Source organism: Penicillium concentricum (assembly GCF_028827145.1).
Source record: "Penicillium concentricum strain IBT 3081 chromosome Unknown utg000001l_segment0_segment0, whole genome shotgun sequence".
NCBI lineage: Eukaryota > Fungi > Ascomycota > Eurotiomycetes > Eurotiales > Aspergillaceae > Penicillium > Penicillium concentricum.
This window is the reverse complement of record NW_026622754.1, coordinates 7,711,089-7,731,517: the sequence shown is the minus strand read 5'-3', so window position 1 is coordinate 7,731,517 and position 20,429 is coordinate 7,711,089. Positions and strand designations below refer to the sequence as shown.

General features: G+C 48.1%; 8 protein-coding genes across 8 annotated transcripts; 5 read left to right on the top strand and 3 right to left on the bottom strand.

The window, feature by feature from the left end:
- Window positions 1–822: 822 nt before the first annotated feature.
- Window positions 823–1,005, bottom strand: N7517_002979 (uncharacterized protein; the record flags this gene model as incomplete). The annotated part of the gene is made up of 1 exon (XM_056720709.1): window positions 823–1,005. The coding sequence occupies one exon, from the start codon at window positions 1,003–1,005 to the stop codon at window positions 823–825; it is 183 nt and encodes a 60-aa protein (XP_056584844.1).
- A 1,682-nt stretch (window positions 1,006–2,687) lies between these two features.
- On the bottom strand, window positions 2,688–3,644 carry N7517_002978 (alpha/beta fold hydrolase; the record flags this gene model as incomplete). Its single annotated transcript, XM_056720708.1, has 1 exon — window positions 2,688–3,644. The coding sequence occupies one exon, from the start codon at window positions 3,642–3,644 to the stop codon at window positions 2,688–2,690; it is 957 nt and encodes a 318-aa protein (XP_056584843.1).
- Window positions 3,645–4,030: 386 nt separating this feature from the next.
- Window positions 4,031–5,263, top strand: N7517_002977 (uncharacterized protein; the record flags this gene model as incomplete). The annotated part of the gene is made up of 1 exon (XM_056720707.1): window positions 4,031–5,263. One exon carries the CDS (start codon window positions 4,031–4,033, stop codon window positions 5,261–5,263), a length of 1,233 nt encoding a protein of 410 aa, XP_056584842.1.
- Window positions 5,264–6,592: 1,329 nt separating this feature from the next.
- On the bottom strand, window positions 6,593–9,973 carry N7517_002976 (ssDNA endodeoxyribonuclease RAD2; the record flags this gene model as incomplete). The annotated part of the gene is made up of 1 exon (XM_056720706.1): window positions 6,593–9,973. One exon carries the CDS (start codon window positions 9,971–9,973, stop codon window positions 6,593–6,595), a length of 3,381 nt encoding a protein of 1,126 aa, XP_056584841.1.
- A 355-nt stretch (window positions 9,974–10,328) lies between these two features.
- On the top strand, window positions 10,329–13,972 carry N7517_002975 (tRNA (34-2'-O)-methyltransferase regulator RTT10; the record flags this gene model as incomplete). The annotated part of the gene is made up of 3 exons (XM_056720705.1): window positions 10,329–10,346; window positions 10,401–13,121; window positions 13,175–13,972. Coding segments are annotated over 3 exons (3,537 nt in total), but the record flags the coding sequence as incomplete, so codon positions are not given.
- A 624-nt stretch (window positions 13,973–14,596) lies between these two features.
- Window positions 14,597–15,698, top strand: N7517_002974 (SGNH/GDSL hydrolase family protein; the record flags this gene model as incomplete). Its single annotated transcript, XM_056720704.1, has 5 exons — window positions 14,597–14,688; window positions 14,747–14,829; window positions 14,882–15,131; window positions 15,184–15,439; window positions 15,495–15,698. The coding sequence occupies 5 exons, from the start codon at window positions 14,597–14,599 to the stop codon at window positions 15,696–15,698; spliced, it is 885 nt and encodes a 294-aa protein (XP_056584839.1).
- A 976-nt stretch (window positions 15,699–16,674) lies between these two features.
- On the top strand, window positions 16,675–17,966 carry N7517_002973 (glycoside hydrolase family 5 protein; the record flags this gene model as incomplete). The annotated part of the gene is made up of 6 exons (XM_056720703.1): window positions 16,675–16,768; window positions 16,831–16,889; window positions 16,950–17,102; window positions 17,159–17,223; window positions 17,280–17,377; window positions 17,437–17,966. The coding sequence occupies 6 exons, from the start codon at window positions 16,675–16,677 to the stop codon at window positions 17,964–17,966; spliced, it is 999 nt and encodes a 332-aa protein (XP_056584838.1).
- Window positions 17,967–19,010: 1,044 nt separating this feature from the next.
- Window positions 19,011–20,101, top strand: N7517_002972 (SUR7/PalI family protein; the record flags this gene model as incomplete). The annotated part of the gene is made up of 2 exons (XM_056720702.1): window positions 19,011–19,148; window positions 19,205–20,101. The coding sequence occupies 2 exons, from the start codon at window positions 19,011–19,013 to the stop codon at window positions 20,099–20,101; spliced, it is 1,035 nt and encodes a 344-aa protein (XP_056584837.1).
- Between the last annotated feature and the right edge of the window lie 328 nt (window positions 20,102–20,429).

The following is a 20,429-nucleotide window of genomic DNA, read 5'->3' as shown; positions in this document are numbered from 1 at the left end:
TAACCATATAACTATGAAGTACCTGAATTTCCCCTTATGAACTATCAGTATATAAGAACTGTATAGAACCATGCCCCAGTTCCACTGATCGCTGGGATTGCGGAGATGGAACTCCTGTTCGTGGGGAACATGTGGCCCTCGGCTATTAATTCCATATTTTATACGGAGAATTCATAGTTGATAGGGAGTTCACATGAAAAACCAGAATGTATTTCTCCAACTTGGTAATTAAGTCTTTCTAGTCTATATTTGTAGGTTTGATCCTTTCGCTGTACAGACCGGTTGCATTTGATGAAGAGGTGGGTATTCGTGAGTACAGACCGAACAACACATAATAGGCACAAAAGCGTCCGAGATTTCATGATGGGACCTCGAGTTCTTCTCACAAATACCATTGCCATGACTGAGTTTCACTGCTGCGCTAGATTTGATGTTGTCTGAGATGGTAGCTTTCTCCCTCAGCCCCAAAGTCACTTCTCGAGGCCAGTAAAATGCGCACTTTGTGTCGCAGCCGCGACAGGAAGTGGTCATAGGGGCCCGCACAAACAATGGCATAGTTATATGAGTCTGTAATTTCTCCCATTTGAGCGACGCCTATATCGTATTCGATCAAAGGGTTCCACATATCAAGAACCCTGCAAACTCTTGCAATGAGGTGCATTAACCTGCCTCGGGGGCTAGATGGCAGGCTGGAGAAATCGATACTGGACTTCTTGTCCACAAGCCACTGACGGCAGTCGCAACTTCCATCCCCGCACCAAGAAGCGCTGCACCTCTTGCTTCCTCACGGTGTATCTCATCCTGCTTTGACTTTGAGACCGGTTAAGCTTCGCCGAGCGGTAAAAATTTCCCAAAATCATATGTCCAGATCAGGACATTCGACTCCGTGAAATTGCAAGCTTCTAGTGACCATGGAAGCTGAACAGTAAGGCCCTCATCTTCGGGGAGCTCTAGAAACGAGTCCTCCTCCTCGGAGACGGTAGCATAGTCAAGAATGAACCCCATATTAGCCGACATACTCCCAAATAATGGCATAAGAGTTGTGTTACTAGAACAATTGACGTTGATTTGTTCGCATTGCCTTGAGGTTTTGTTTCCTCGAAGAGTTGATCGTTACCTAGCGCAGTCCGTAGACAGTCGTCAAAATCACGCCGAAACACTGGGCGTGGTGCCGCTAGGATCTTCTGATCTAGCCCTTCCTTCAGTGCAGCTCGCCAGAACCGAACGTTTTTGACCCATAGATAGATCTGCGGATATTATGGACATCCAGGGGAATCGGTTCGAGTTCTCATGCTGCGGGCGAGTCGTGTTTAACTTGTTCTTGAATGGGAGGCCATGAAGCGTTGTGGCATTCTGACGTAATATATATTTTAACCTAACCTAGTCTGTTAGCATATAATATGGAATCTGAGATAATGAAGTATAATCTGACCTGATAGAGCAGCGAGCGAGAAGTAGTGGGGAAAAAAGTATAAGGCACGGCAGATCTGAAAAAAAAAGCGATAGAAACAAGAAGAGGAAAGAAGAGTTTTGAGGAAGGACAGAGCAGAGGGGGAAGAAAAGAATGACTGCTGAAACAAGCTCAACCCAAGACTGGCGTGGGTAAGCAAAGCAGCCCCTCTATATAAATGAATATAGTGGCTAGGTGAGTCCCTAGGGCCACAGAAGCTGAGCACACTTCCTACCCAGTTGGCTTTGCGAGGTTTGCCACTTGCTGCTCCACATGCAGCGGCAGACTCCTAATGGTATATAGAAGCCACAATCAGTAAGAAACTACCAAAATGTGTTTCGAGGCCGTTGCTAGTGCCAGAGTGTTAGGCAGTCCAGGGAGGGCCGGTTGCCCAGGTGATCACTCCTGTTAGTTGTCAACCGCGACACGCAGGTTGTTGCGGTTGTAACCCATCTCCACAAGTGTCTAGCCTCAGGCTGTCATTAAAGATGATGTGGTCAACAATTAAGTGATGGTAGATGGTAGAGATGGTAGATGGTAGAGATGGTAGATGGTAGAGATGGTAGATGGTAGAGATGGTAGATGGTAGAGATGGTAGATGGTAGAGATGGTAGATGGTAGAGATGGTAGATGGTAGAGATGGTAGATGGAAGATGGGAAATGATGCCCAGGCAGAAACAAAGATTTTTAGGCGTCATAGTTTCCTAGCTTAGACAGGATTGCTTCCCTTGCATTTTATTGTCCATCTGTTTGAGCAATCGTTAGTGGATAGACCAGTTATCAGCTGCTTCTATGTCTTTTGTTTGTAATTGTAAGATCGGACTGTATCGGAATAAACGATCACCATCCTTATCCCCCCCTCCTATACCTTCGTAATCTTCATAACTACCTGAGGACATATGCAACTAGTTAACTATGCGATAGTAAGCTAGATTTCTGCATATGGATAGAAGGTATTATAAATACTACGGATAAATGACTATTTCTGGTATTTATATATGCGGGCTGAGCTTGAACACCATGGAGCACGTAATTATATGCATACATAATGCTGGCTGATCGAAAGGAAACAATGCTCTGCATTATGTGATTACTTGGGTGTGAAAAGTAAGATTAAACCTCTCTCTTGCCGAGTTCATCAACATGCAACTGCGCTCGCTTCATAGAAGTATAGACAAACACCCGTATCCAGGCCAATATGGATGTAAATAGTGTCCAGGGACTGTTAGGCCACTATTTAATGACCAGATGGCGATTTTCTGGAAACGGATGAAGTCCTCTGTAGGACCCAGCGTATCTCATCAGCGACGCGTTCTGGCTCTGTGATCTGAATGTTATGACCACTTTTAGTCGTGGTGGAGAAGCGCGCGTTACTTGACAGATTCAGGAGTTCGCGCTGCAAGGCCTCCTCACTAGCATCCCAGTGCTCTAGATAGTGACGAAAGGCCGCTCGCTCGACTTCAGTCCCCAACCCTTCTGCCACGCCACGGTGGTACATCCGTTCCTGGTCCCGATGCGAATTGCCCCGGAGCACACTAAGCGGCTGGCCGCAGAGGAGGTCTCGCCCAGGGAGAAGTTGCTGTTTCTTGGCTAGGATGGGGCGGCTGATCTGCAGATAGGGCAGCTCGCGGGTGGCCTGTTGCTCGTGGTGTGGACTAGCTTCCTCTGCCATAAGCTCTGCCCACTCGACTTCTGTTAGTCGATAATCGTGGGTCAGCCCCACGACTTCCATATAATCCAGCCCCGCCGTGACGGCTGCGATACAGGGATCGGGCCATGTCTCGAAGACCATCCGCTCCTGTACGGCATCCACCAGCACCATCCCGCATATCACCTCAGGCCCGTGGGCGGCGAGAAACTCCCGCGCGAGAACTCCGCCCCAGGAATGACCGACCACTAGGTATGGGGGTGGCAGGGCCGCGGCGGCGAGTAGCCGAGACAGCTCATCCACAATTGTTAGTGAGTCAGGCTCGGCAGTAAGGCATGCTTCGCTCTGACCATAGCCAGTCCGTTCATACAGCAGCACGGATGCCTCATTCTCGAGATATCGACACACCGCGCTCCATTCGAGCGCGCTACTTGTTATCCCAGTAAGAACCACCACAAGCGGAGCGCCGGGCTGCCGAGGAATACCTCGTAATGCATAGCTCAAGGAGTGGGTTCCGATGTGGGCGGTATGTTGGAAGTATTCCATGGTAAGAAAATGGGAAGGTAGGGAAGATGTGTTAAGGTCACGTGGCTTGGACCACGTGAAACCCCACCATGTAACTAGCCCCCTGCCTATGTTGTGGTCAGGTGGCTTGGTCATGTGACCAAGTCCCTCTTTTAGTCCAGTTTTAGGTAGTGGTATACATCATCTTCCCCCATCCCATAGCTTGTACCATCAGCAGTCAGCAGAATGGTAACTCCGATGGCATCCCCAATCCGCCTATCCCCACACGTTCAATGCTTCCAACAAAGCTCACCCTACACTAATATATATGATAATGCGCCTGTTAGTCCGCTTCGCGCCCGAGAAAACACCCAGAACAGAAACGCTGGGAAAATCCCGGCGGCTGGGGTGCACGTCACTTGAATGACATGGCGCCATTCACGCTTTGGAACGAGCAAAACCACAAGTTCCGCCACCCCTCACGTCAGGACTGGACCTGGATCCGTAGTAGGTTCGGGGAGGGAACAGTGCACATCTCCGGGTGGCTTATTTGTGTGGAGACTGCCTCTCCACCCCAGCCAATACCACTGACCCTTGGAACGATGCCTGTTATATTCGTGCGCCCCGGTGAGATGTTTAGGGAACCAATCCCCTTATCTGGATATTCGAATCATCGTGTTCCCGATCCCTGTCCCACTGTCCGGTGGCCCAAATTAACCAATCCGACTAAGCGTCAGATAGTTGCTGTGCTTACTGCCATCGTGCCACTTGCTCGTGTGAGAGCTGCTAATTTTCTCCCGGCTTGGACTATCTTCGAACTTGAGTTTGGAGATGGCCGGAGCTACAAAAAGCAATCCCTTCCCGGGGTCGTCGCAGGCCGAACAGCACTCTACCACCATGGAGATAAACCGTTTTCTAGCACTATGAGAAACCTTACCCGCCCTCGCTTTATTGACCCATCCCTGGTATCGGCTGCTGGTACTGCACCACAAGATGACTCAAACTACCTTCGGCGGTTGGTTCTTACACCAGGATGTAGAATTGAGAGTGGTCTCGGGATATCAGGTGCCCCAACCGACTTCATAAACGCTGCAACCACGTGTGGTATCAAAATTCGCAATCTGGCGGGCGAAGAAATGTTGACAGTCGCCAATCATGATTTTCTCTCGTCAGAGGAAGTATACCACCCATTTGTGAATGGAGGAGATCTTATCGGCGAGGTCGTCGATACCCGACCTGAGCTTGACATCGCTCTCGTCAAGCTAACGCCCGCTGCCTCATCTAGCTTCACTAATTCCTGTTACTTTCAAGCCAAACCACCTACTCGCCTCCTAGAAATGTCTCAAATCTCCCAAGGCTCATGGAGTGAAGTGGACGGCATGAGTTCAGGGCTCTTTAACATGATGAATATCGGCACCCAAACCATGCAACCGAAACGTCCAGCTGGGCATCCCGAAATCGAATTTGAAGAATGGGAAACCAGGTCGGTGGATTTCATTTTTGGAAATGTTAATAGGCCTATCTCTGATGGTGTGTGCGGCGCCCCAATCGTAGACGTTGAATCAGGTGGGGTATCCGGCTTTTTCCACTTGAGTGATGGGGTCTTTGCTTATAGTGCTGTCCTCGATGATCTGGTGGCTGAGGGATGGGGATTAGTGTGAATGTGGAGTTCTGAGCTATTATCGCCGGATGCCATAGCATATTCGGTGAGACTTGCCGCTAGCTTGCTATTTTGTCTACGTTTTGCACACCCCTTCCGAGTTTTTTTCATGTATTATTAGCTGTCGGGTGATCTGGAACATACCGCAAAACATGCGGTTTTACTGAGGACGAAGCACATAATGAACGAAGTTGCGATATGGAATGGAGAAAGGAGGAGGCAGCAAGACTGTTCTCCGACACCTCCCCGTGACAGATGGACTCTGTGCTTCCAATATTGCGTCATCATGCTTGAGTGCGCTATTTTTAATGAGAAGATCATACACCTCAATAATAGGAGGAGCATAGTGAAAATTGAGGGCCATCAAAAAGTAGACGCAAGAGTAAATATTATTGTGGAGCAAAGTGCTTCTTTGGGTATAGTCTGAGTGGAGACTAGGTGCTTAATAACTAGTTAACACCAGTCTTTAACTAGTTAATTAGTGAGCGATCAGTGAGCGATCCTTAGATCTCACTGGATAATCACGTGCCTAGTCTGAGCCCGGGCAGAAATTTACTCGGTGAGCCTGACTCTGAGCGCCCTCATAAAAGCGGCGGCAGCTAAGATAGGAAATCCCCACCCCGCAGAGGAAATCAAGTACGTATAGCTACCTAGGTAATTAACTAGCCTGCCATAATATGAGTCATGCCATTCAAAACCCTGGTGCTCCCTAGACATGAAGGTCGTATAGTCGCTTTTTGTCGGGGCGTTGGTTTACATTTGTTTTTCATGTTTTTTCTTGTTCTTAGACTGTTGACTTCGATAGTAGTAGATGCGAAAGGGTTTTCTTACGTTCGCCTACTAGAAGTTGATAGAATACATATGTTTGGGGTCCTAGGTATATCAGTTGTCCTATAAACGGACACATTACTGTATGAAATAACTTGTGAGGGATCTCACGTATCCGTAGACAGGGACCGCCTGTTCGAGATGGAAATCAATATCAAGAACAGCTATAGTCAACTCTAGATACAAGATGTAGCACGAGGAAGTGAAGAAAGGCGAGTTCGTCGCGTTTAGCGGAACCCAGATACACTCCACTCCCTAAGTCCCGAATATGATCTCTCCTTCACTTGTAATTTATGCTTCGTATATTCCTAACAAGATATAACCTAATGCCTAAAGAGCTTGGTTCTTCGTAGGAGTCTGGTGTCTTATACGTATTCCTAGGAACTTCCACTTATACAGACTTAAGGCTTAGGTAGTATCATTTTGTTGGGACCCTCGTACTAAGGTGTTGATACCTAAGTAATAGTATGCTGCCTGTGACCTTAGTTCACCAATCCCCAGATCATGGCTCAGGAGAGGCGCGACGAGTCTTTCGCTTCTTATTTGTGCCAGCCTTGGCCTTGGCAGTTGAGGTACCTCTTTTGCCTCTCTTTTGTGAAACAGAGGTTTCTTCTTCCTCTTCGTTCCCGATAGCTGGCTCGCCATCTAGTGAGGTTCCGCCTGTCTGAGCTTCCTGACGTAGTCGACTAAAGGCCTTTTCCATGCGACTGGGTCCACCTGTACGAGCACGAGGCGCAAATGCACCCGCGCCCTGTGGACCTTGCATGAATTGTGTGATGTTCGACTGTGTACCTTCCTGCTCTCGTCGGTTCATATCGCGAATGACCGGTACCAGGACTTCATCCGTTCGCTCTTGGCTCCAGCCGATTGTTGTCATGAGGAAGGCTCGTAGACCATTCAAATCAGGAACACCCCATTGGAATTGGGAAGGGTCGTCATCAACCACGGGTTCCAGGTATGCCTCGTCAACTTTGGGATCTGGGAATGAAGGAGGCAAGAAGATCTTGGATGCCTTCTTTCGAAATTTCTTCCGAAAGGGAAGGTGAGCATCTTCTGTATTATTCGTACCCATTTGCAAGTCGGCCCACCAATTGCGGAACTCTTCCAGGTTCGAAAACTCGGTGAGTATCTCTAGGGCTGTGACAGGACCAATCCCAGGAACGCCCTCTGTGTAATCGCTGCCCAAGAGATGGGCAAAGCTAATAAGCTTCTGTCGATGTAGGGCGTACTCTTTCTCCAAGTCAGACGTCAAGTAGCACTCGACGAATTTACTTTGATTAAACATGTTTTTGTAGACTCGTGTGCCACCGAAGAGGAAGATATCACTGTCATCCGTGACAATCCCGTCTACAAGGCCTAGCGATACCAATTTGGCGCACTGCGCTTCGGCTTCCATAGGCGCGGTAATATAGGGCAATCCGAAGAGCGTCAAGAGCTGTTGGCACTCATTGATCATAATAGTAGTCACCTCGTCGGCATCGCGACGCTCATTTCTCTGCTGAGATCGGAGTTGCTTCAGTTCTTGCTCGTAGTCAAAGGCTTCCTGGTTGGGAGCAGCATAATTAAGAGTATTGGCAAATCGCACATGCTCCTCGCCCTCAGCTGCAAGTTGTTTGAACAGGTCTTCATCCTCAGGGTCACTGAAGTCGGCTTGGTCCTGCACAAAAGCTTCTTCGACATTTTCGAACAATTGAGGCTGGGGCTGGGCCTTTTGGTGGGATACAACAGTGATCTCAGGGCCTTGAATGGGCTGCTGAGGGACAACATCTTCAAATTCTGGTGAAAGAGAATGTTCGCTGCGTGGAGACCGAACATCAAGCGCGGGCACTTGTTCTTGAATATGTGTTCCAGTGCGCTCAAGTATCATTTCATCGGTATTGATTGGAGCTGGAACTGGCTCGCTCAAAGCCTTCTTCTCATCAAGATTTGGAGGAGAAAGCTCATTGTAAATTTTTTCAATGTCCTCCACTTGGAATTCGTGTTCGGGTTTCTTCTCTTGATGCTCGTGTTTCTCCTCCTCCTCCTCCTCTAGATCAACGACTTCCTTGTTGGCGGAAATTTCGTCGACATCAATAATGTCCGGCGAGCGACGATTGGAGAGGAACAGATGATCTGGCGCCGCAATTTGCTCGTCATCCTTTTCAGGATCTTCAACGGGATCAACGATGAATCCCGAATCAGAGGGCTCACCAACAAACCACGGAGGAAGTGGGTCCGTCTTTTTTGGTTTCTTTGTAGGCTCCTTCACGAAACCGCCTGCACTTTCGCCAACCACACCAGCTTTATCATTATCATCCGTGACCTTAGTGAGTCTGATGGATTCAAAAGGGAGAGGACCGCTGAATGGATTTGGTGCATTAGATGCTTTCTTCGAGACCTTTGTTCTTGCTATGGCAGCAGTAAAGTCCATTCCATCATCGCTCTCGGAATCAAGCTCTGGCACCGTCTCATAAGATGGAGCTGATTTGACTGGTCGATGAATGGGCATATCAAGCACATCAGGTATATCTTCGTCATCGACTTTATCTGGTTGTAATGAAAGCGCAATAGCTCGTTCGAGGTCATCGTCGTCGCCATCAAAGAACTCGTCAGTGTCGTGTGCACCAATATTTCCTTCGGCTTCAACAAAAAGCGAGTCATCTTCAACCTCTTGTACACGATGTTCATTCACTGACTGTCGCCGTGCAGCTTGACGTGATTCTTGTATAGCCCTTCTCATATCTAAATTTTCGTCCGTTTGAAGTTGAAGCGACCGGTCGAACACACCCTCTCGAAGGAAAGGAAGTTTGGGAAGTCGGTTCAGACCTTCGATTGGGACGTCCTCGAACTCATCTTCTTCCGACACTTCATCCTCGTCAGACAGTATCTCAGGTCGATCGATATCGATGGGCTTCTCTTCATGGCCTTCCCTGTTTCCCACAACACCCAGGACCCAGCCACCTTCATGTTCGCGATCCTTGACAAGCACGTATTCCCTGCCACGTTCTCCTGCAATCCGTTTCCCAGAGTTGTAGAATGCTTCTTCTCCGTTCATGCCGTTTATATTCATTAATCGTTGCGTAAGGTCATTACGTTCTGCGACACGGTCGATTTGAAACCTCGAGAATGCCATGCGGTCGGGGAACATGGTATCTAGCTGCTCTTTCGAATAACCCATTCGGAGTCGGCTTCTCAGTCTCGCTGCATTCAAGATATTGTAGCGATCAGTGGCGGGCAGACTAAGGAAAAACATGCTGTCGAAGTCGATTTTGGAGAAATCGTAAAGGTTGATATCTTGACCCTGGTGGAAATGTCTAGCATACTCCTCCAGCTCCTCTTGGGACATGATGCGTGGATCGTTTGGGGCTCCCATATCTTCGAGCGAGACGTCTAATTTAGGTAGGTGGTATGCGTCCTTCTTCTTGAACTTGCGACTTTGTTGCTTTTCTGTCTCTGTCATAAAAGCCTCCTCTGCGTAGACCGGGGCATCTGGCACATCTTCCTCTTCTTGTATCTGGGTCTTATTGCGTCGACGGGCGTCCTCCTCCTCCGCACTGCGTTGCATTTGTACGGCAAGCAACTTTCCCGCGGTCCTCGCAGCGTCTTCCCTGTGACCCTCGCGTCTCTTCTTTCGGCCAGCGATTGTCTGCCTTTTCATGACTGGGGCCCCGCCATCGAAGACGAAGACGGGACGGATCCCGAAATACAACAGCTTACATATGCGGCGGAAGAATCCAACGATATGAGAATTTCGGAGCGCGTTGCCTTCTTTATCTCGAACCGCTTTCAGGAATTGATAGATCCAAATCGACGCGTCGACAGCGAGCCGTTTCTTGTTGAGCGTTTCGAGTTTGATGGGGCGAGCGCAAGGCTGCACGACCGTCCAGAGGCCGGTGACACCCATGGCTAGTCAAAGGGGTATCAGATCATGAGTCTCTATTGGAGAGGCCTAGCATTTTAAAGAGAATCCACATGTAGCAAGAGGAGTGCTCGCAGGTGGCTAATCAGCGAAACAGGACTAGACAGTGACGTGAGTACCGAGCGCCGAGCCCCATTCCGCTCCCGCGCCTCGATCGCGAGATCACGTGAGTAATATTACCGCATGTGGACTAGTGACAGAGTTATGTAATCATATCGGGGAAATCATCGAAAAAGTAGTGGGCTTTTTTTGGCGTTTGGTGGGATGTACACTTGGATCTGAGGCAATTGAGACATTCCGTGTAATTTGCTTCTCTTCTTAATGTGCGTAGAAGTTGGCAATGTCTCTCTCACTCGAGGTCAGTGTTGCGATATCTGTAGTAAAAATGCTGTCCCGCTGACTCAAATTGCAGCATATTGATGCTTTTCTCCCCATAACAGCGTTGAAGACGTTTGTATTGGGTGATAGACGTTTCATCTTTCAAAGTCAAGGCACATACTTCCGGGTGGTTGATGAATCCACCGGTGTTGTCACCAGTCAAATCCAGATATTCAAAAGGAATAATATTCATGGTTACATTACTTTGGATCAACGACCACAAGATCATGATTCGATCCATGTCCAAATAATCGTCTGGGGAGGTCGCTCAGTGCGAGCGGTCAACGTCTCTCTGGTCACTGACAATGAGGTCGCGTTGTCGGCCTGTAGTGCCGAGTTCACTGCTCCAGATTGGATCATGAGTGGGTGCGCAGCTGCTGCAGGTGGTCATCACGGGGCATTTTTTATCACCTCGAACAATGCACTCCTGAGTCTCGAAGTGCTCGACAGTGAGATGCCCGAGAGAAATGCAACCATATCCATATATCAGCTGGCGACAAGTGTGAAATCTATCCTTTATTCCGCCGATGTGATTGCGCTGTCTTCCTCTCATGTCCTCATTGCCGCTGGTACCGTCTTCGGGGAAATTATCGTGTGGTCTTGTTTCTTGAATACAAATGGATCGCACAAAACTAATGCAGTCGGCTCCATCCACCATTTCTTCACGGGGCATGACGGTTCAGTCTTCGGTGTTCGGATCTCTCCCCAGATCCAGACCTTGAATGGAGGCCAGTCCGGTAGAATACTGGCCAGCTGCAGTGACGATAGAACCGTGAGAATCTGGGATATATCAGATTGTGAACACAAAACAGCTCAAGATCCTTCCGCGTACTCCACAGATGGATTTGAATTACGAAGCACAGGCTTTGGTCCTGTTGAGGCAGGCGAGGAGAGCGTTGGATCTGAGTCATGCGTAGTCCAGGCATTTGCTCATACGTCGCGCATTTGGGGTGTCTATTTCAGGGCCATCACAAATAATAATCAAACTCATATGGGATTGGTTTCTCGTGGAGAGGACTGCACATGTGCTTTGTGGGACCTAAGCTGGCATTCACCATCCGCCGGGACGACTGATTATCAGCTCACCCAGACTTCTTCAATACAAACACATATTGGAAAGCACATTTGGTCTTTGGATCTTTGCAGAATTGGCTCTGAGACTGTGGTTTATACCGGAGGCGCCGATGGTGCGTTGAAGAGTTTCCCCATCAAAGAAAATGACGATGAACACCTGAGCTATTGCGCTGGTGCTTCTTTGCAGCAATCATCTGGGTTGCAAGCAAAGGCGAAGAAGAAGCATCCCACAGCAGATGGAGCGAGAGTCTTTGCATTTGTCGCCCAGGACTGTCTTCTTCGCGTCTCTACACATGGTCAGATCCAGCTTGGATATCTCAACCAGGCAGAGGAGACTGTCATCACTTGGGAGACAATATGTGAAACCCCGGAACTGGCTTCTTTTGCCGTCATAACTGCTTTGCCGCAGATTGGTCTAGCATTGATCGGTAATTATCAAGGATTCTTTCGACTCTATAATCACGCTACGAAATCTGTTATCAACATTGCAGACGTTAGCAACAGGCCTCTTCAATCATTCTTCCTTCAGACCCACTCTTCCAAGACGGATACCTTGAATCCTTCTAACAAAATCACCTTCCTTGTCTGTTATCCTACCGGAGAAGAAGTAACACTCGTCACTGTCTCCGACTGGAACAGTGATCATCCAAATGCCGAAACAACCACATTTAGGCTACCATCCACATTTGTGGTGTGCAGTGCCTCTTTCCTCTTTGAGGACCAATATTTGATTATAGGGTCAAAATTAGGCGGCCTTGCCATATACAATACATCCGAGGCTGAGCCCATATTGGTCAGCCGGCGTGTTCATGGCCGAGAGTTTGTCAATCACATTAGCGTTGTGACATCTGTTACTACGAGTGACACCACAAAATCGGATTTCGTATTGACCTGTGGGCGAGACGGAACTTATTGCCTCCACGAGTTGCAGCTTTGTGGGAATGGAACAGATCCTGTATCGATACAGACAGTGCACCGTACAGCATCTATAACCGGTGGGAACATCGAAGGCGCCTATTTCGATAGAGCGACTGGTGATTTCATGTTGTACGGGTTCAGATCCCAAGATTTTGTCCTCCGCAACGAGTCGAAGTTGACGGATATCGTGTCCATTGCTTCAGGCGGATTTCGCCGAGGCTGGGACTTCATCCCAGGGGACAAAAACAATAGTGCTTTCTTCACGTGGAAAGACGGATTTTCTTTGATGACCACTCCCATACGAGCTGGTGCTAGTACTTTGCTTCGAGCTGGAGGTCACGGACGGGAAATTAAAGCGATGGATGTTTTCAACCCTACTACTGGAGATCGCACTCTTTTCGCGACTGGTGCAGAGGACACTACTGTTCGTATTTTCACGCCGACCTCCTCGTTGGCTGCTAGTCCGTGGGGTAGCTTTGAGTGTCTGCGCGTCTTGGATACACACAAGTCTGGGATCCAGCAGGTGACTTGGTCCAAGGATGGAAGATACCTATTCACCAGTGCTGCATACGAAGAGTTTTTCGTATGGAGTGTCCGCACCATTCCTGTATTCGGCGTTGCTACGAAATTGATGGCTGCCAGTCCGAAGGACGACGAGCATTCAGATCTCCGGATACCTAGTTTCGATTTGCTGGAAGTAGAGGAAGTTGATGGGGAGCAGGGTTTCCTCCTGTGCCTTGCTCTTTCCAACTCCGTTTTCAAGGTAAGAGTCGTTCTTTCCCTCAAATACCTCGGCCAATACTAACGTCATCGCAGATCTTCCACTTTTCACCATCTAATGGAGGACAATTCACTCTCCTGGCTCGTGGGAAATATATGACCAATTGTTTAACCCAAGCCCACTTCTTGGTCACGAGCTCCTCTGTGAGCCTCATCACCGCAGCAACTGATGGTTATTTCACACTCTGGGATCTAACAAGCACGCTTGAACCATTTTACACCATCACACAATCCACTTTGAAGGCCAAGCACCCCTTCGACGGCTCTTCCATCTCACCAGAAAATATCACATGTGAAAGTCGATATCAGATTCATTCCAACAGCATCAAGGGGATGGAGCTGGTTCCTATTTCTGACACAGCCACTGTTGTTGTGGCTGGAGGTGATGATAACTCTCTCTCTGTCTCCCTCCTACGAACACACCCATCCGGCACCGGCACAAATGCACAGGTAGCTACGGTTTCTATCCCCGATGCTCACGCTGCGGCGGCCACCACGGTCAAGGTACTCAATCAGCAAATCTCTCGAGATGTTACATCGGATACAGAATCCATCAAAATCACTGTGGCATCCTCTGGCAACGACCACCGAGTTAAAATTTGGTCAATCGCCGTGGACCCTTCACAGCCTGGTACGCAGGGGATTATTGTGGAATTCTTACTGGATACATACAGCTCTGTCGCTGATATATCATCATTGGGGCTTGTCCATGGACCTGGAAATAGCCTCCCTGCAGAGAGCTACGTGTCTGGATCGGGAAACAACCAGTCGCGATTGGTTGTATGTGGTGTGGGCATGGAGATGTTTGCTGCCGAATCGGATAGAGTCTTACCTGTATGATGCCGATTCGATGTCGGGTAGATAAGACTTCAATGCAACAATATGAACATAGATGATACCATGTGAGGCTACATCATGCAAGACTACACCACGCGAGACCACAGATTCGGCTAAGACGATGACGATCGTAAATTCACCGGGCAAGGGGAAGACAGTAGTGAACTATTCGGCTAAGAGGAAGACAAAAATAAATTAAGGCATGCGTTCTAGCTGCAGAACGGATCCGTATTTAGAGGAAACCCATACGACTGGCCGATATACTCCGTAATATCTTGGGGTATTCGTCAACTCCAACGAACTACTCAGCTTTTCCGAAATAGCTTGATTATTTCACTGCAATATCTACCCCGCAGTTTCGGGGAATTCACCGTCCTCATTCAGCTTAATATGGATGAGCCGGAACGAGCCTATTGAGGAAATGATTGGCGAAATTGGTTAATTAAATGACATAGTCTCGCGTTTTTTAATTTATTCGTCTCGGCGCTGGGGCTTGTTTACTTGGAGTATGAGTTTCGACGGACGAAACAAGGGATAAGTACATGTATATAATGCAAGGTGCGAACCTTGTAATGTGTGAATATTCTTCCAGCAGACTACGCATTGTACATCTTCCTCACCATGAAGTATATCATTAGTATGATCGCCGGCGCTGGGCTGGCTGCTGCTGCTCCCTTGCAAGCTCGCGCTACCAACAGCTTTTTCTTTACGTTGTGAGTGATGGTTGTCCCCTATCTATTATCCAGGGAAGGAGCTAAAAGGTATCCATAGTGGTGATTCCTACTCCATGACCAGTTTCGATGTCAGTGGCACACAGCCAACCCCTGGCAACCCCATGGGGAACCCAACACTGGGTGAGTGTTGTTCGGCCCCTGGCAAGCAGGCTTGACTGATCAAAGACAACAGGTACCGGAACAACTGGTGGCGGCATCAACTGGGTGGGAGACCTGACTACTGTGAATAATGCCTCCTTGGTCCTCAGCTACAACTTCGCTGTTGGAGGGGCGTCCCTTGACAATTCCCTTGTCAAAACCAATACCGCGGAAGATATGGTAACGCAAGTCGCCAGCTTCGAGACAGCGTACAGTAAGAAGCCTGCTACTGCACCATGGACTTCAGACAACGCAGTCTTTGGATTCTGGATTGGAATTAATGAGTATGTTCCCATAAATCCCCATTGACGACTAGACTAATCCTTCAATTTGCAGCATTGGTTGGGCTGCCTCAAGCAACGACGCCAGTGTCCTGGTTCCAAAGATCATGGCCCAGTATAAGGCTCAAGCCGAAAAGCTCTACGCAAATGGTGGACGGAAGTTCATCTTCCTCAATGTCCCGCCTGTAAGCCGATCTCCCCAGATCGCCAATCAAGGCACGGCCGTTGCGACCAACCACGCTAAGTGGCTCGCGGCTTTCAACGCTGCTCTCAAGACAATGGTCAATGAATTCATCGCAGATAACAGTGGCGTACGTTCTGATATATGATTATATGTATGATTTTGCACAACTAACCCAACCGCAGACTACAACCGTTCTCTACGATACATTCGCCTTCATGGATAAAGTCCTCGACGCTCCTGCAACATATGGATTCAACGATGCTACTTGCATCAATGATGATGGTACTTCTTGCGTCTGGTGGAATGACTACCACCCAGGCCATGCTTACCACAAGCTGCAGGCAGCGGATATGAAAGAACACATGCACTCTCTTGGTGCTTGGTAGACTGATTAGGATGGCTCGATGGAGAATTATCTGCAGGGCTAGGAGTATTAAGGTTCAAGTTTCAAATAGTTATGTATGGTCTGACTTGTTTTTTGAATGACATGTGTTTTTTCCGAGCGAATATGAAGATTTGAGTGCGATGGTACCTGTTTCAGCTTGCAATTAACTTGCCACGCTCACTTGGCCCACACAATTGTTTTCTGTCTCCATCACTTATACAGCGTATGTTTAAAACAAATTAGTTCTAGATTTAGTAAAAAATGATTAACCACACTAGACTATTCATGGATGTTACACTCCACAATCCCCTGATTGCAGTGTGATCTTATTATCCCTCCCCCCTGCACGTCAGAAACTATAAACGCCGATCGATACCTGAAGCGCCACGGGCTTGCCAAATATCAAAATCCTCGAAACAAAGCAATGCATATTTAAGCCACCTGTGCCTGAAGAAAGCTTCATTGAAGCGGGGTATGTATGATGTACAGTGGATAATTCATCTTGGACACGGATCAGGTTTCTTCTAGCCTGAAGACTCGGGGACATTGCCTTCTTGGCTGGCCGTTTCGCATGAGGTCGCCAAGAAAGAGTGTTTCTCACAATGTTCCATGGTTCTGTGGATCCTCATTGGAGGGGGATTATTGTTGCGAGGCACTGCAATATCCGAAGTTGTTGCACATCCTACCTATTCGACGTCAGAAAGCTACTATAGTCTCAAGGACTGAAGATCTATGAAACTCCGTGTCCTTTTCTGTCGCCAATCTCTAACGTCCGTGGATTGTACTCATTTGGAATATTCTGCGAGTTATTCAACGATATATATATATTGTAATTTACTGACAAGAGAACTATAAAAGCCCAAGTTCGCTGCGCTGTTGGTATCATTCTGCATTGCTATCACATCACTCATTTTTCTTTCTTTTGTTTTCTGGTAATAACCATTGATCTCATCCAACAAAGAGCTTGACTCATCAATATGAGATTCGATCACATTGCCCTCCTCGCCGCTGTGGCTGGATCCGCAGCAGCAGCTCCTGCCAAGAATGCAAAGAGAGCTTCACCCTTCCAATGTTCGAGTCCATGAATTCAAAAAAATGTTTCTGATCATCCATTGACCAAATTTCTTGTATAGGGTTCGGAACAAGCGAATCTGGAGCTGAATTCGGCGAGAATAACATTCCTGGTGTCTACGTGAGTGGGCTAAAGATATCCATGTCTTCGGAGAGTCTCAACTGACAAAGACTGTAACAGGGAAAGGACTATTACTTCCCGGATGCCAGTACAATCCAAACATTGACTGAGAAAGGCATGAACATCTTCCGTGTCGCCTTCAAGATGGAACGGCTGGTACCGGACACCATGACTGGAGGATTTGATGCTGCCTATCTAAGCAATCTGACCGCGGTATGTTGTGCTCTATCTACCAAAATGAGAACAAGAGGATACTGATATAGTGGCAGACGGTCAAAGCCATCACCGACGCAGGATCCCACGCCGTGCTTGATCCCCATAACTATGGAAGATAGTAAGTGTTCTATCAAATTAACGAGTGAATGAATCGAAGCTTATGAGTATCCACAGCAACGAGGAGGTCATGTCAAGCCCCGCTGACTTCCAGACATTCTGGAAGAACGTCGCAGGCGAATTCGTTGAGAACGAGCTAGTCATTTTCGACACAAGTCAGTACCCGAAACCTTTAGTCGCATCACAGGCCGCCTATTAACCAAATCATGCACAGACAACGAGTACCACGACATGGACCAGGACCTCGTCCTTAAGCTCAACCAGGCAGCCATTGACGGTATCCGCGCAGCAGGAGCGAAGACCCAATACATCTTCGTCGAGGGCAACTCCTATACCGGCGCGTGGACCTGGGTCGAGGTGAACGATAACCTGAAGGACCTGACCGATCCCGAAGACAAGATCGTCTACGAGATGCACCAGTACCTCGACTCGGACGGATCAGGCACGAGCGAGGCATGTGTGTCGACGACGATTGGAGTGGAGCGCGTGACGGACGCGACACAGTGGCTGAAGGATAACAAGAAGGTTGGAGTTATTGGCGAGTTTGCCGGTGGTGTCAATGATGAATGCAAGACGGCAATTACCGGCATGCTTGATTTCCTGGGTGAAAACTCGGACGTCTGGCTCGGCGCATTGTGGTGGGCTGCTGGACCTTGGTGGGCTGACTACATGTACAGTATCGAGCCTCCCACTGGGCCGGCTTATACTGGTATGTTGTCGACACTTGAGCCATATTTGCAGTAAACCCTGTCAATTGAGGCGGATATGAATATACATAGTCGCATGTGAGTTATCAAGTTTGGTTGTTGCAATTTGAAAAATCTTTTTTTTTGTGATGAACGTATCATTTTCCTAAAAGGTAGTAAATGAAACGATCAAAATCTCCAATGGCCATAGGTGTCGATCAGCGCATGGTTTTGCCTAGAACGTAAGAAACCTTGGAAATATCCCAAAATATTTTAAGTTGCGCAATAGTTAGGTTCGTGGGGTTATCCCAGATTTCAGAAAAGTTTATCTGAAATAGAATAAATATAGAACAAGGCATCACAGTAGATTTTGCCTGCAGAAACAGCGGAGACGAGCCGACTGGAATGTACAGGGCGGGATATAATGCCAAGAGAAAAATGGGGGAGCCTGGCTAACTCGCACCCCATACCCAGGCTTACGCAGGCTTGAGGCGGAGAGGGAAAAATTTAAAATGATCCACAAGGCTGTTCAGGGTAGAGAGGATGACGAGGCTCAGGATTGGAGTATCACCTGTTTTGGCCACTGGAATGATGATCCTGGGGCGGTCAGAAAATGGATATGACGTTGATTGAGTTTTGCAGGTATATTGTACACTTCCCATGTAAGCATACAATATTTTATGTGTATTTTATGAGTATTTGAGCTGATATCATGTGCCCATAATTTCTTGACAATATTATATACAAAATTGTATCTATAAAATGTAGTTCTTCTGATCTGACTGTGTTGTAGGGATAGATGAAGGAGCAGATTAAGGACCATGCCAACCCAAATAGGACTAGTGCAGCCACAAATAGAAGCAAACGTGGCCCTGTCGTGGCCCTGGCGACGTGACCGCTCAGCCACTGATTGGTCCGCTGATCCTGCGCCTCCTTCCATGGGAGGCTGGTGTTCGTGTTGGTGTGAGGCTGTACAGTTGTTTACTTACCTGGGGATGTCTTTATATTAAAAAGTGTTCCCCCGTCTCACCTCTCCACTCCTTATCCATCTTTCACCTTTTTCTCAATAATCCTTTCTTTCCTATCAATACACCTATCCATTATGGGGAAAGCCGGTCGCGTTGCGTGTATCTTCACGCCCTATGTCTTGACCATCGCATCATTAATTTGCATCATTATGGTGGGATTGGGTTGCACAAAAGCCAGTTCTGATACCTTGAACAATTTATACTTCATTCGTGTAAGTGATCAAAACTGTACCTCATGAGTGCACTCGCTAATGCTAATAATCTACAGCTCGACCTCTCAAACATAAGCACAGGATCAGCAATTACATCAGAAATCACAGATCGTCTCAACGATCTCCACATCACTTCTGTCACCGCAGCTGAGATCGAGGAGACCATCAAAACCTTCCAGAATGATGCCGACATCGCTGATTTCTACGACATTGGTCTCTGGGGCTACTGCGAAGGAAATTCCACCAAGGGCAAGGACACCGTCTCTTCCTGCACAGACCCCAAGGCCCAGTTCTACTTCAACCCGTCTTCAATCCTGGGCGTGAGTGAGACTCAGCTTGAGAAGGAGCTTGGCAGCGGCTTCAAGAAGACCTTGAACATCTATAAGGCCGTCTCCAAGTGGATGTTCATTGCCTACCTAGTTGCCTTTATTGCAACCTGCGCCCAGGTCCTGCTTGGTATCTTCGCCATCTTCAGCCGCTGGGGCAGCTGCGTCACCACCATTGTCTCGATTGTTTCATTCCTCTTCACTCTCGGCGCATCGCTTACCTCAACCATCATGTTCTCCATCGCAAAGGGCTCCATCGGCACAGCCCTCAAGGTCTATGGTGTCGAGGTAGACCTGGGTAAGAACATCTACATCGCCACTTGGTTTGCAGTCGCTTTCTCCCTGGGAGCGACCATCTTCTGGATGTTCAGCACCTGCTGCTGCTCCGGCCGCTCGCCCTACGGCCACAAGGACCGCCACGACACCCGCAGCGTCACCGCAGAGAAGGCTCCTTACACCTATGAGCCCATCGGTGCCGCTCACCCTCCCTACGGTTCCCCGCAGCCCTATGCTCCCCAGCATGGTTACAGCACCTCCTACCCTCCTACTCCCAACCACAACAATGATATCCCCATGACCCACAACAACCAGCAGTCAAGCGCCTACGAGCCCTTCCGTCATTCCTAAAAAGATTCCGAGCTTTTATGAATACCCCTTCCGAAGCGATTTTAGATTGGCGATACCAAGGCGTTCTCGTGGTTTTTTTATGCATGCCTTTAATGACCATAGCCCTTTCCTGAATTTTTGATGATCATGCCATTTTGCACGAGACTATGGTCTCCATGGGAGGGAACACTTGCATTTCTGTATATTTCTCTAGTCCTCCATAGTACCTATCTGTCTGCAAATTGATTCAAATACAAAATCCATTTACACACAACACCTGGCTCTCCAATCTCTAATTTCGTAGAACTATCTAATTTGTCCAACCTAGAATCCCCACATTTTTCGACTC